The sequence below is a fragment of the Eulemur rufifrons genome, chromosome 29 (assembly GCF_041146395.1).
Source record: "Eulemur rufifrons isolate Redbay chromosome 29, OSU_ERuf_1, whole genome shotgun sequence".
Classification (NCBI taxonomy): domain Eukaryota; kingdom Metazoa; phylum Chordata; class Mammalia; order Primates; family Lemuridae; genus Eulemur; species Eulemur rufifrons.
Genome location: NC_091011.1, coordinates 16,204,193 through 16,219,231, shown reverse-complemented (window position 1 = coordinate 16,219,231; position 15,039 = coordinate 16,204,193). Strand labels below are relative to the sequence as shown.

Below are 15,039 nucleotides of genomic sequence, written 5' to 3'. Positions count from 1 at the left end.
AGGGGTCCATTGCTGTGGATCTATTGTGATCCTGTGGGGGTGTTGAACTAGCTTGGTTTTTCATGTTGCCAGAATTATTTTGCTGGTTTCTTCTCATCTAGAACCTCTTCTCTCAGCTCAGGACTGATAGGTCTGTGGTGCACCTGTTCTCCTTTGCTAGGAATTCTCCTACTTAGTGAGGAGGAGGAGAAATCCCTGGATAGTGGTTTTGTGTCCTATTTAAGAGCACTGACCCAGTGGGAAAAGGGTGGAGGCACTGAGAGCCTGGAACTAACTCAGCTGTTCTCCTGCATCCTCTCATTCCCCTGTGGTTTTCACAGTGAAAATTGGTGGTAGGGGATATTTGTTCAGATTGGTGGGTTGGGCAGCAGGCCACTGTTGAAAACTTGGGGAGAGGGCTAGGCAAGTCACTCTCCACAGATGTGGGTGGCATTTCCTTGGAGGATTCCTGGGTGTGTTACAAGACTTCAGCCAGTGGTGGGGTGGGTCACAGGACCTTATCACTATCCTTGAGGACTAATCAGAAGCAAAAAATGCCACTATCATACCCAAAGTAGGGGCTGGAGGAGAAATTACTAAAGGTGGCAAAGCAAGAATAGAACTCTTAAGTCAGTTTCTTTTACTAAGTTTCACCAAACAACATTTTCTTCAACTGTTCTCATATTCTACTTCAGTATGGAAAACACAACTTCATGAGACAAATCTCATAAACGATATTAGTATCAGTATAAGGATGATTTGTAAAACCTTCAATATTTTGGTTCATTTCACCACTGGGACATCCTAAACTAGCTGATCACATGTTATAATACTAAAGCTAATAAAATCCAAAACACTTCCCCCTCCCCTTCCTTATTTATTTTGCCATTTTTGTGAAGAGAATCCCTTGAATGACAGTCTAGAGCTGTGGTCCCAACCCCCATCTGTGGCCTGTTAGGGAAACAGGTTTGCAATCACTACCTGAGCTCTGCATCTCCCCTGCCCCCCAAACAATCCCCCCAGTCCGTGCACAAACTGTCTTCCATGAAATCAGTCCCTGGTGCCAAAAAGGTTGCGGACTGTTGGCCTAGTGAGTTTTGGCTTATAGGAAGATCTCATCTGAGATACGACTCACGTAACTAAAGGTTAAAATAGAGAGGATCCTTTTGCACATGGAATCCCCTGTAGCCCCCCTAAACAACTTCCCAAAACTTGTCATCAAAATAACTAATGGAAAAAAAAGAGAAAATTACATAACAATTAGCCATATAGCCAATCTCCTGCCAACTCTTGGAAGAGTTCTCATTAACTACAAACCCAGAGAGCAATATGATTACTGCAGAAGGTATGTGACACTACCTGAAATAAAGAAAATTCACCCTCATCAAACAGTAAGGTGTGTAACCCTTTTCTACTTTAGCATGGAAATCTATATATTTGCCAACCAGAAAACTGGACAACAGCCCACCTGGTACAGAGGAACTATGATTGAAGTGGCCAGAATGCTATATAACCCTTTCAGTTAGTATTTACCTTGAAACAACCTTTCTCAAACCCCAGCTTCCAAATAACAACAGGTCAAGAATCAGAACAGGGATGGATGTGTGAACTGTCTTGCTAAAGGGACCACAGTAAGGGAGATGCTGGTTTTCTTATTTTCCACCCAGGTGGAATATCAGAGACCAGGGAGTTGTGACAGCAGAGCACTGCCCTCACTGAATTCCTTTAGTCAAAGAAATCGAGCTTATTTTAGGGCCTCCATTGTTGATCTAAGAAGGTGATTCTACAACACCCAAAATAATAACAAGCAGGGCCAAAACAAGTCAGACACAGAATCTGTTAACCGGTTTTCAGAAACCACTCTTCTCTCTGTTCAGAGTAAATAAACAAACAAACAAAAATATATGCAAGGCCTATTAAAAAAAAATACTGCAGAACAGTATTCCAAAGACTCAGAGGGAGAAAACTATGCCTCTGAAAACGTTTTAATAGTAACCAGAACCCAAAGAAAAATTAGAAACTTGTTTGGCAACCTCAGTAAAATGACCAGACCTCTATGAACCTGGAGCAGAAAAACAGGATGATGATAATAATTATGATGATAGCTTATAATTACTAAGCATTTCTTCTATTCTCAGTGCTATTCCAAACAATTTACATATATTAACTCATTTAATCCTCTGAATTATCAATGAAGTAAGCAGGTACTGTAATTATCCCCATTTTACAGGGGAGGACAGAGATTGAGTCACAGAGAAGCAGAAATAACTTACTGGACATCACACAGCTAAAAAGTGGCAGGAAATTCCACTCCTAAGCACTAGATCATACTGCCTGACACTCTAAGGCAGCAGTCCCCAATCTTTTTGGCACCAGGGACCATTTCCATGGAAAACGGTTTTTCCATGGACCAGGGTGGGGAAGGTTTTGGGATGATTCAAACGCATTACATTTATTATGTACTTTATTTCCATTATTATTATATTATAATATATAATTAAATAATTATACAACTCATCACAGATTGGGGACTCCTGCTCTAAGGCATATAATATGTTATAATTTAGAAAAAGTAAATACATATCAGGCTGATATGAAAATAGAGCTGGAATAGATAGAAAGATTTCAGGAAAACTAAAAATGTAAAATATAACAAAAATCTACTCCACAAAACAGTAAAAAACAACCTTGACTTTGTAAGAAAAGCAAATCAGCAAAGGGAATAAACAAGTAGAGAATCTCTGACTACAAAGAAATAAAAGGATAAAAACAATCAGAAAGCAAAGTATGTATGTGGGGCATCACATAATATGACCAATTTTTCCTACAACCTATCTATTTTAAAAAGGAGAAGAAGGGTGAATAATGCTTATTCATTTGCCTCTTACCTTGAAAATTTAGGTACAAGAATCGGGGAGGGGAAGAGGCCAGACAGCAATGGGTTAAGCAATGAATGGTAAGTAGCCCACTACCCCACTGAGAATAGGAGGGCACCAAAAGTGGGCAGGCCAAGCAAGTCCCTCAACCTAACACAGACAGTCGGAATGCCAGGCCAGGCAGCTAGAATACAGAGCTATGCTCTTAGCCTCTAAGCGATATTGCCTACAGCTTTATATTATTGAATTTCTTTGAAGAAATGAAAACAAATGGAACTGAAGCAATAATCAAAATTATAACTGAAGTAAACTTTCCTGAAATGAAAACAATACTTCAGTATATGGATCAAAAGGACTTACTGTGTTCCAGACAAAATTAATGAAAAGAGACCAAAACGAGACGTAACTTAGCAAACTGAATTACAAGAACCATTTATTATTGTTGATGTTGTTGTAATTATTATTATTAGTCCAAGCTCCAAGGCAGGACAAAAACAAAAATTGAAAAGGTTTTATAAAAGATCAAAAGTAAGCTGACCTCAGACATGTCTACAAAAATAACTGTCAGAAAAAAGGGAGCAACATCTCCAAAACTGAGAAAAGATTTCAACCCAGGATTTTATACAAAATTAGAGTCTAGTTTATGAATTAAGGCAATATATGCAAGAGATGAGAAAATAAACCTTGTATGTACTTATCTTGAAAATTACCTAAAATAGATGACAATAAACTGAAACTGAACACTCATACACATACAACGTATGTATGTATTTCAAAATTTAAAACTCAAGCATGGAAAAGCCATGGAAAAAAGATTAGAAACGAGCACCAGCTGAATAAAGAGTAAATTTTAAACAACTGCTAGAACTATGACTTTGAAACCGAAGGAAAATATCAAAGGTTATCCTTAAAATAACCAAATAATTATTTGTCTAGGAACACACTAAAGAAAGAAAAAAAATAACACAATGGCTATTTAAACATTCGTTAGATCTAGATATTTTGAATTTATTTATGTAAATATCTTTATATTTTTATCATCACTAACCACTTTACCAGGTCACTTCTATGCTAGCTTCTCAGTTTTCACTATACTGACTAACCCATGGTAAGGGCTACCTGAAAGATTTATTTTCAATTCTATAAATGCTAATAAAAATATGAGAAAACCATTTTTCAAAATACATAATGGGTTTATACCAAAATATGGCAGTTACAAATTTTACTAAAATTGGAAAACAGAGGTGTTTGATAGGAAGGGTACCATGAGAAACCTGCGGGTCATCTCATTATCCACCAGAGTAATTAAAATATTCACTTTGATGCATGAAATACTAATTCTTCAACATTTAAAGCTCTGAAAATTCCTACATGAAGTATCTTAACAAAAATTCATATTCAATTTAAAAAATATTCTTTCACCAAATTAGTTCAATTAAATTGATATCAGCACCAAAAGAATTCCTCACCTTTAAGAAAATAAAATGAAGATTATCTCTCTTTACAAATATATACACACAAAAATGTTTCAATAGTGTGAATAATTCTTCTCAGTTTCTATACAAACCAGCTTCTCCCTCATCTCTCTTTGACAATCATGACAATCTCAGAATTTCAGCAAGTATCATAAAATTTGACAATGCTTTTTGAAAAGCACAAGTGTTCAATTACTGTTTCAAAAGACTCTTTGGGCAACATTAGGCTTAGATCTATAAAATGCATTCTTGTATGTCAAGAGGACTTCATGTTGCTTTTGTTAACGGATTAAATGGGCATATCTCTTTTACACTGAGTATATTGTTTTTAATTTACCTATCTTAATGGCCCACTGAATTTAGAACGTGTAAAAAATACAAAATTAGATTAGGAAATCTGTTCTATTCGGTAAGGAATATGTAAGGATCTATAATGATTCTTAATGCACTCTCTTCTTAAACTGTTATTTTAGAAAAGTAGCTTAAATACACTGTGCATTAGAATTTTATCATTGCAAACCAACATTAGAAAAGACTTCCATTGACTTAAAAACAAAGAAGACATTCTTATAAGTGGAAAATCAATCACCACAACCACTAAATGTCACAGCTCAACATCAGCAAGAAGCGCTGATAATTGTTAGTTATACACTGCTCAAATGATGTATGTCCTCAGTCGAGGAAGTAGGTGCCAGGTTTTTAGAAAACTGTACATATATTGATTTTACATTTATTTAATGTGGCCATTGTAAGATACTTTATTTTTCTGATAAACTATGATTGCTTATCAAAAGATTCTATAATTCAAGAGAAACATTCATAACTTGTGTGTGAAAATGAAAACCACCAGCCCACAGAAATCATGCCCACAAAATCCAATTTTGTGGATTTATGGCAGAAAGGCATTAAACTACTGTCTTGCAGGAACTGCAGACTAGTCACTGAAGTATAAGTGGCACAGCAGTAATGATTAAGGTGACACGTCACCCTGCCACAGCTGTTAATCAGCTTAATACTAGTAACATTATTGACATTCTTGTAATTACTTTTCCTAAGGCACATTTGTGCAAAATATATTTTCCTTTAATTATGACCAATCGGAAGCAAGTCCAATACTCAAAAAGAATAATCAAGGTTGTCTTAATGCAGGTATACAGTAAGCAGAGTGCTTTTCCAATCACTTGGGGCTGGCTAAAATCACAGTGCTCAATACAGGAGCAGAACTTTCAACATGACCACATCCTTGCCATACCTTGCCATCCTCTGAACACACGCCCATGTGTTCTCCACTTTCATCCAGGCTAATCTGATTTATCTTCACAGGACTCTTAAAAAAGAAAAAAAGGACATGTAATATATAAAACTTCAGGAAAATATATATCAACATTCTTTGCTCTTTGTAAAATTTAAGCGATATAAATTATCTGTTAGTTTAGATGCATGAGTCCAAGATATATTTTGTTTTGCAAACAAAAATGGTAAAATGGAGCTTTTTTACCAGACACATACAGGACCGGAAACTTAAGATTTACCCAAGTTTTCTATTTCACATACCTGAAGTCCCAGCTAAAATGTTACTTCCTACATGTCGTATGTTTTTTTAATCTGTTCTGTTCCTTTTACTACACACCCCCAAAATTATCTTTCCCAACCGAAATCCATTAAAAAAGTTCAAATAAAAATCATTATGTAAATAAATTTTAGTTGGCTGTTCATCAGCCAATCTATTTGTTCTTCTCTTATAAATTACTAAGTCAACTTTTTATTTATATTTTATGCTTAGTACTGTCTGGGGGAAAATCAAAGGGTCTAATTGACATTACCTCCCCCTCATTCTTCTGAACAATTTCAAATTCAAAAATCTGTGATGACAGGAACCAGGCTTTCTGCTTTGGATGTATTTTCCAAAGAACAAATGCACAATTGTATTTTAAATACTTTTTACTGCCTTCCAGTTTGCTATGTATCCAGTTATTTACTTACTAAAACATTCATACAGGTGGATTCTCTAATAGAGGTCAAGTTCAGTGAATGTTGACAACATTAAAAAATAGCAAACTCCTCTTTTTGTTTTCGTCTTAAATAATGACAGGTTCCAACTATCTTACACAAAGCACAATAGAAACAAAATAACCATGAAAAGAAAAGGAAGCCTGTACGCAGTTATAACACAAAACATGAGCTTGCAAATTAGTTTTTTAAGGTATCTAACCTTAAAATGGTTTGGCTTGTTAATAAGATAAATGGAAATACACAAAGTTGAATGCTGGATCCTCAAATGGAAAATATCTCAGCGCTACTAAGCAAAGGTCAGGGCAGACCAAGATTCCCAGACCTCAAAAAGGCCACCCACTGATTGATGCTGCTAAGAGACATTCTGTGTGCAGGGTGAGACCGCTGGCTACAGAGTCCTTCCTCATCCTGATGCTAAATCACCACACAAGCAACATGCCTGAGACACAGTCCATGAAAAATAAGCTTGCTCCTTCTAGAATGTTAGAAGAGGAAAGGTCCTTGAAGATAGGTATTTGATCCATTTTATAGGAGAATAAACTGAAGCCCATGGCAGAGAATAACAACAGAGAAATGAGCAGAGCCAGAGCTAGCTACAACCTCCAGAGGGCTGCAAAGGGAACAATGTGCTGGGCAGCAAGGAATCCGTGAAGACAAAGCAAAAGCTGAACTGGGAAAGCATGCAGGCCAGCATGCCTGGACTTTTGGCTGAGAAATCTGAATGTTCAGCTTCTACATTCTTTGGATATATACTTTCCTCAAATGGCATATCTTCTATTAACAGCTTCCTTATTCTGGTCTTTGGTTCACCAAACAACATTTTAATATCCATTTTAGTCTCAGCAAATATAGACCCACATACTTCTGATTTTAATTTATTTGGCAACCAGTTATAATCTGCCTCAAATTATAATTTAATAGGTGCCTGTAGCCTAGGTTTCCTGCCCTGTTCAGCACAGTATTATCCACATGTAATTTTTTAATTGAAAGTGAAATTAATTAAAATTAATTCAGTTCCTCAGTTGCACTAACACGTCAAGTGTTCAACAACTTGTGACTAGTATTGGAAAGCACACAGATCACAGAACATTATTATCACTGCAGAAAGTTCTCCTGAACAGCACGGTGCTCTGCGCCAACAAAACTGAGACCCAATGGTGAATGCAACCAAGAAATGAAGCCTTCTTTACAAGGCCCTTCTTTACTACAATTTACATTTAGAAGTATATTTTCTTTACATATACTTGTCAAAATTTATGCAATTTGTCCTTGGACTCTGGTACTCAAAAGCTCCTGGCCTGTCCTAATACTCTGTGAACCACACTATCATTTCCAAAGACCCAGCATAAACATTATCTGATATTCAACCTCAGAGAAAAGTAGTCAGCCTAGGATGGTTATCTTCATCTCACGAGGAGGAAAATGAAGCTTCGAGAGTTTATGTGAGTTGTCTAAGGCCATCGTGCTACTAAGTGGCTAAGTCACACAATGGTACTCCACATGCAAATAAACCAAATTTTTCATTATAAAAAGTTTCTCCCTGAATAGAAGCCACTCACTATGCCACCACATTAGTGATATGGGGGGAAAAAATCATACCTCTGAGATATGAGAATCCCCTTTCCTTCATATCTCTGTTAACAATAAAGTTTTTCTTTTTTACTTTTTTCCCTGCCAACGATCAATATTCATTGATTCATTTCCCTGACTACTAATAAACTTAAGCATTTTTCTTAAGTCTATTGGCCAATTAATTTACTTTCTGTATACTGCTTGTTCACATCTCTTACTCATTTTTTTCTACTAACATGTTTGTTGTTTTGTCAATTTATAAGAGCTCTTTTCTATTTTTAGAGTATGAGGTACAATATTCACCCACTGAATATATATACACATTGTTTATGTAGTTTCCTTTTTTTTGTGAGATAGTTATGGCTTTCTTATATTTAAGTCCTTTACCTTTTCAGAATTCATTTTATTTTCTTCCCAAATGGGTACCTAGTTGGGCTAGCCCCATTTATTAATCCATCCTTCTACTCATGAAGAGAACTGTTCATTATATAATAAATATTTATATACATTGAGATACCATTGAGTTTTCCATCATAGTCTGTCCATTCCTATATCAATTCAGCATTGATTTAATTACACAGCATATACATGGTATGTTCTAGTAAGATAAGTGCCAGTCACTATTTTTCACATTTTCCTTGGCTTATCTCAAATATTTATTTTTCCTTGTGAATTTTAAGATAAAATGACCCCAGTGTTGCTGAACATAATGGTCACTGATCAGTCCTAACTCACTTCAAGTAATCGGAGCATGTAACACTGCTGATAACTCCTCTTTGCTTCCAGGGCACCATGCTTGTCTGGTTTTTCTCTTAAATTTCTGGCTGCTCCTTCTCAGTCTCTTTTGGTGGATACTCCTCATCTCCTGATTTCTGTTCATGGTTCAGTCCTTGTACCTCTTCTCTTTTACATCTGTACTCACAATATTGACATTCTCTTCCAAGCCATGGAATGACTCCTAAATTTCTATCTCCATACTGGACCTCTCTCTATTCCAGACCAATATGTAAGACTATTAAAAAAAAAAAAGAAAGAAAGAAATCACAGCCAGATGGTCAACCAATGACTGCCCCTGTGATAAGCCTGAAGCCCCAAACATCGCCCTTACCCCAAAGGGCCTGAACTTGTGGAGGAAAAAAACAGATGCTGAAGTGGCCAATTTATTCCCTACAGCACAACCTTTCCAAGAAACAAAAATCAAGGCAATGTGATGTACTAGAAAACTCTGGCCCAGGGATGGCAAACTTGAGTGCTGCTGGGTCAGAGAATGACCAACACCAGGAAAAGGAGTGGATGGTGACAAACTGGAACGTGTGTCCCATCTGTAAGGAGCTGGCCCTGCCTGCAGAAACATGTCACACAGGTGGCCAGATCTAACCATCGCTCAAGAGAAGCACCACATCCAAGTTTTTATATGAAATATTCCACTTAATAAATGTTAGCAACCTATGCATTTAAAAATAAAAATCAACAACAAAAAAGAATATTTACTTTATATCTGTACTTATATACCTCATAAGCATCTCAACTAAAACATATTAACAACCAAGATCCTGATATTTCCTCCAGAAGGGGAGTAGGGGTTCTTCCTGATGTCTTCCCTCATCTCAGTTAATGAGGTCTATACTCTTCTAGTTGCTCAGGGAAAAAACTCTGGAGCTATTTTTGACTCCTATCTTTCTTTCCCACTGTATATCAAATCTGTCAGCAATTCCTATCACCTCTTCAGACAAAATTTATCCAGACTTTGACCACATTTCACCACCCACACAGCTGTCATCCTGGTCCAGGCCACCATCATTCTCGTATGGATTACAGCAATAGTCTCCTAACTAGCTGACTTCCTCCTGTCCTAACTCAACAAGCCAGCAGAGTGACACTGTTAATAGGTTGGTAATATGTCACTCCTTTGCTTAAAACCCTCCAATGGCCTCCCATCTCAGGATAAAAGCCAAAGCCTTTCTATGACCTGACAGTCCTAAAGGATCTGACTCTACCCCTCCCTCCAACTTCCGACCTCACCTCCTCTCCCCCTGGTTCTCTACTTCAGTCCTGATAACCTGCTGCTGTTTCTCCAGCCTTAGGGTTTTATATTTGCCCTGTCCCTGGAATGCTCTTCCACCTGCTCTTCATTGGTAATCATCTTCTCCATGAAACTCTCTGGCCACCAATCTAAAATTTCAATATTTTACCCAAACATTTCATAACTCTTTCACTACTGGTAGTAATTCAAATTTGGGAAAAGTTTCTGGAGGATATTTGGCAATTAGTATTAAAATTCTTTAAAATATGCATTACTTGTTATAACCAAGGAGAAGCAAAAACATTATTTCACCAAGACCTTTTCACAGCAGGATTCTTTTGTAAGATACTGATAAATGGAAATTATCTAAATTTCTGAAAGCAAAGAATCTAGAGGATAAAAAGAAATTTTTTTCATTAAGTTTTTTTAAAAAAGCATTTTGTATTAATAGTAAAGTATTTGGGTCTATCCAATGAGAGGTCTGGCCTTCACCCTAGGCATGTGGGACGTAATCTATGTCATAACTGATAGGAATGTCTTGGTTAAATGCAGGGGACTAACCACACCGGATATTAAAGTGGGTCTGCCATACCCAATAAATAGTCTCAGAGTGGGAGCTGGCCACACCAAAAAGACCAACCATGTGATTTGGGGTGTGGGCTTTGGGTCAGTGTGGTATCAGTCAATCTGGAGGCTGAGATGGATAACTCATCAATCAATCATGCCTGTGTAATAGAGCCTCAATAAAAATCCTGAATACCGAGATTCGGGTGAGCTTCTCAGGTTGGCACACATCTATGCCAGAGAGTAACATCCCGAGGACAATGGAAGCTTCACATTTGGAACCATTCCAGGCTATTGCCTATGTGTTCTCTCTTCCTTTGTCTAATTTTTGACCTCTGTCCTTTCCCTGTAATAAACCATTACCATGAGTATGACAGCTCTGACAGAGTTCTACGAGTTTTCTATTAATACCAAACATGAGGGTGGTTTTGGGAATCCTCAGAACTTGTAGTTGGTATCAGAAGTCTTGGGTAGATTTAGTAGTCTGGTGAACTGTGCTCTCAAATCTTGAAGTTTGGCTAACTCCAGGTACATATGCTCTACTGTTAATAAATACTACTATATTTGTAGGTACTTGTATATCATATATGTGTCTGAAAGTAGATAATACCAAATATTACCATCGGATATATATGAGTACCAATTATTATTGTTTAGGTTGCCTCTTTCTATGTTTTACTAGATTTCAACAACAAATATTTACTTTGTCTGTAATTAAAAGATAAATATTTTAAAAATATGGCTAAGTAGCAAATCCATTAAGCTAAAACCAGAAATAAACCAAAATTAATATTAATATTTAAAACCATCGTTCTAGGAACCTACAGCACATATTTTCATTTTGAGCAGTAACTGAATAACATCACTATGCACATTCCATTTCCATAATCGTTCCATAATATTTAATAAAGAATAAACAAGAGGATTTCAATATTACAGCTGTCAATGGTGTACGCAACTGGCCTGGCATCCATAATCACTCTTCTTATAAATAGGAACAAATGCCTTACACACACTCACCATTTATATATACTGAAAACAAGGAAAAAAACAACAGCAAAAAAAACAGGAGAAAGAGAAAGGGTGCAGAATATCCTCAGACTTGAAGGGAAACCTGGTAATGCAAGATTCTGTATTTCTCAAACAACTAATTTTCCTATAACTTTGACCATAACAGCTGACGAGTAGAAAGTGTCACATCTAAATATACAATTTGGGGTGTGTATCTGCAAAGATGGGACACCAAAATAGATGTGGAAAATGGAAAGGGACCAGAGAAAAATGGCCTCAGCTGTATTTTCCATTAGCTACAATTTTTATTCCTAATGGAGACATGTTTGGAATTCTGGACAATATAAGTGAGTCTGTTCAAAAATCAATAATGTCAAGCTGACACTATAGAACATACAAAAATGTTTCCTTAATGGAATAAAAAAAGAAGTCTGAGTAAGCGGGAGGGGGCAAGGACCAGCACATACCTTCTAAATTCAAGTCCACTACAGGTGGTCTCAAGTTCTTAAATTTAAAGAAAAGGCAAAATTACCAACACGTACACCTCATGTGATAATCAATTACCTAATGTAAAATGCCTGAAATAAATACACTTAGTATGGATTATGTCAGCTCTTCAATTAGGAATAAATTCATGGTCATTTCAAAAGCTGCTTTTAATGGTGTTCTTTGTGGCAACTTCTTTTCCTGTGACACTCCTCATCATCCCACCTTAAGCTATCGGTCCCCCAGCGGTGAACCTAAGAAATCAATCTGCTAATGTATAATTTGTAAGGCTCCTCTGACTAACAAATGGATAATTGATTCCTTCACAAATGCTGCATCCCCACGGACACAGAGTAGAATGAATAAGAATCTCAGAGATCCACTAGTTAGCAATCTCAACATCCACATGGTTGCCTATGTGGCTTCATGCTCCTTAGTCACAGTTAGCAAGCAAGCCACACTTACATTCCATGTGTGAAAAGCAAATGTCTGTTCTTTCATACTTGGGAAAAGCCCATTTTACTGCTTATTTTACTCTCCACTGATGATACACCCTGGAGGGAAGAAAGACCTCCAGCTGGGTTTAAAAAGCTTATGAAAAAACCATACCCAATTATAGGTTTTCCACCAATCTACAAAACAAAACCAAAAACATACATTTATTTTCTCACTGACTTATTTTAAAACCAGAACAGGGGCTAACCTTTAACTATAAACTCTCAAATCTTCTCAGTTGCTCTAAGATTTCATCTCTAGCACTAAGTCCTTCTTTGATTCATGATGAGAAATAAATTTATCAATAAGCAATCCTTAAGTTGGAGAACTTTTGTGAAGCTTTCTTGAAAGTCCCAAAATATGGATTCAGGAAAAGCAAAAGAAAAAGGGCTCCAGCTTGTTCCTCAGGAGAGCCATCCACTCAGTGCCCCTTGGTACCTTTCGCTCCTGAGTACCATGGCAACCAGCTGCTGCACACCCTCTACACTTCCAACTGCTCTCCCTAGGGTTGCCAAGAGCTTCCTGAGACTGAAGCAATGGGAACTCTTCCAGCCTCCTTACCTTCCCTGACTGCTTTGTGACAAGTGAGCCTGCTGACCACTGCTTCCTTCCAACCTTCTCTTCTCTTGCAGTGACAACTGCATTCTCTATTGTTGAGCTTACCATGATGGGCTATATAAACAGCTGAGTAAAAAAACAGTAAACAATAAAGACCCTTTTTGTTATTTATAGTCCTGATGACAAAAGCTAAATACATCATCCTTACTTAGTATATCAGTCCCCTCCCCCTCAAAATAGGCTATGAAAACATGTACTGTTGCATATTATTTGGGGGATAATTAATTAATGACAGTAATTACAATATGCTTCCCCTTAAGAAAATGGGGGGAGAGGACTTTGAATCTCAAGTGAACAAGCATGACAAATATTAGGAAAGGAGATTGAAAAAAAAAAAACCCTACAATAAAAATTGATGGATACACTCCCAGTCTCTAAATAAATGAAGATTTTTAAATCTTCAACATAAAAAAACAGAAACAATATTTACTAAATATATAATAAAATGAATTCAGAATTAAAATCAAATAATGCACAGGTAAACACTGAGTTTAAAGTGACAGAAACAAAAATTAAGAAGCTGAAAATTTCAGTCACCATTAGCAAATACAAACGTCGTATTAATTACCAGAAAGCTTGGCTGCTGGCTTTCACTTAGAAGTGAGAAGAGATGACAACCTTCATTGAAACAGTAAAGCTATCTAATGTTTTCATACCAGGGACAGATAATGAACAGGACAGGACCTGCACACTCTTCTGGTCCAGTTCACCACTCCTGTGACTTCAGAAGTACACCAGTTTCTCAGGTGACCTCGCTCTCCTGCCCCTAAAGAGCTGAGAGTCACCACTGTGTTGGAAGCAACTCCTCTTCATTCTGCCTTCTGTCCCCATTCAAAGCCAAGGTAAGATGTTTAAGGTTTAAGGGATGTAGATTTTTAAATAACCACAGTTAGAATTGAATTATGGTAACACCTAGGAAGAATCCAGAACTAGACTACAAAATAAAAAAGATTTTTTTTTTTTAGTATTACAAATATTGTTTAAATTTGGTCACAGTCATTCAACCAACAAAGAAGCCTTGCTTGCCTGCCCTCAGGTGTACCTCTTTTTCATTCCTCACACATGTGTATGTGGAAAATACACACATGCCTCACCATGCTCTTGTTCAAGTTACCATTTATGCCAATTGATGAGAAGACGACGACACTTGCAAGGAACGAATCATCCAAGATATATAAAGGAATGTCTATTTCCCAAGTCCATTCATTAACACAATGCAGGGGTCTTCCTGAATGACACCACCAAAATGGCTCGGGGAAGGGCACCAATGCCTTCCTAGCTTCAAAGCCAGTGGATGCCCTTCAGTCCTGACTGCTTTCTGGCACCTCAAACTCTCCTCCATTGGCGTCCATTATGCCCATTTCTCCTCATTTCCTTCCTGCCTTTCTAGTCACAACTTCTCAGTCACTTTTCTAGGCTGCAATTCCTCAGCCTGCCCCTTAAATAACAGCATTCACTATACTCCAGCTCAGGCCTCTCTTCAGAGCTGTATCTTCATATTCAACTGCTACTTTATAGGTCTCTGTCTACAAGCCATCTCCAGAACCAGTACCACCTTCTGTATTCTCAGTTTCACTCAATGATTCTCAGTCCATGTAGACATCTAAGCCAGTATACAAAGAGTCATCCCAGATCTACTTTTCTCCCTTACACCCCATACAAGCAGTCAAGAGTTTGCACTTACATAAACCCAGATGGTATAGCAAAGGAAAAAAAAAAAAAAAAGAAAGAAAAAAATCAAGAGTCAGTAAGTCCTATCATTCTATCTCTCTTAATACCTCTCAAATCCATCCTTTTCCCAGTGCTGTAGCAGATGGTCTCTGAACTGATATCACTTTCCTAAACAAGCCCCATGTGCATGTTCCCTGATACACTCTTAACTCCAACGCCCCATTCTCCACACTGCTAATCTCAAAACAAATCTTCT

The 15,039-nt window shown here is 37.2% G+C and overlaps 1 protein-coding gene across 1 annotated transcript in view; it reads right to left on the bottom strand.

Annotated features, from left to right (window-relative positions):
- VPS41 (VPS41 subunit of HOPS complex) overlaps positions 1-15,039 on the bottom strand; it is a 192,916-nt gene that overhangs the window by 113,255 nt on the left and 64,622 nt on the right. Inside the window, exon 5 of the mRNA XM_069462590.1 lies at positions 5,583-5,657. Within this exon, the coding sequence (XP_069318691.1) occupies positions 5,583-5,657 (75 nt within the window). The remainder of the gene's footprint in view (positions 1-5,582; positions 5,658-15,039) is intronic.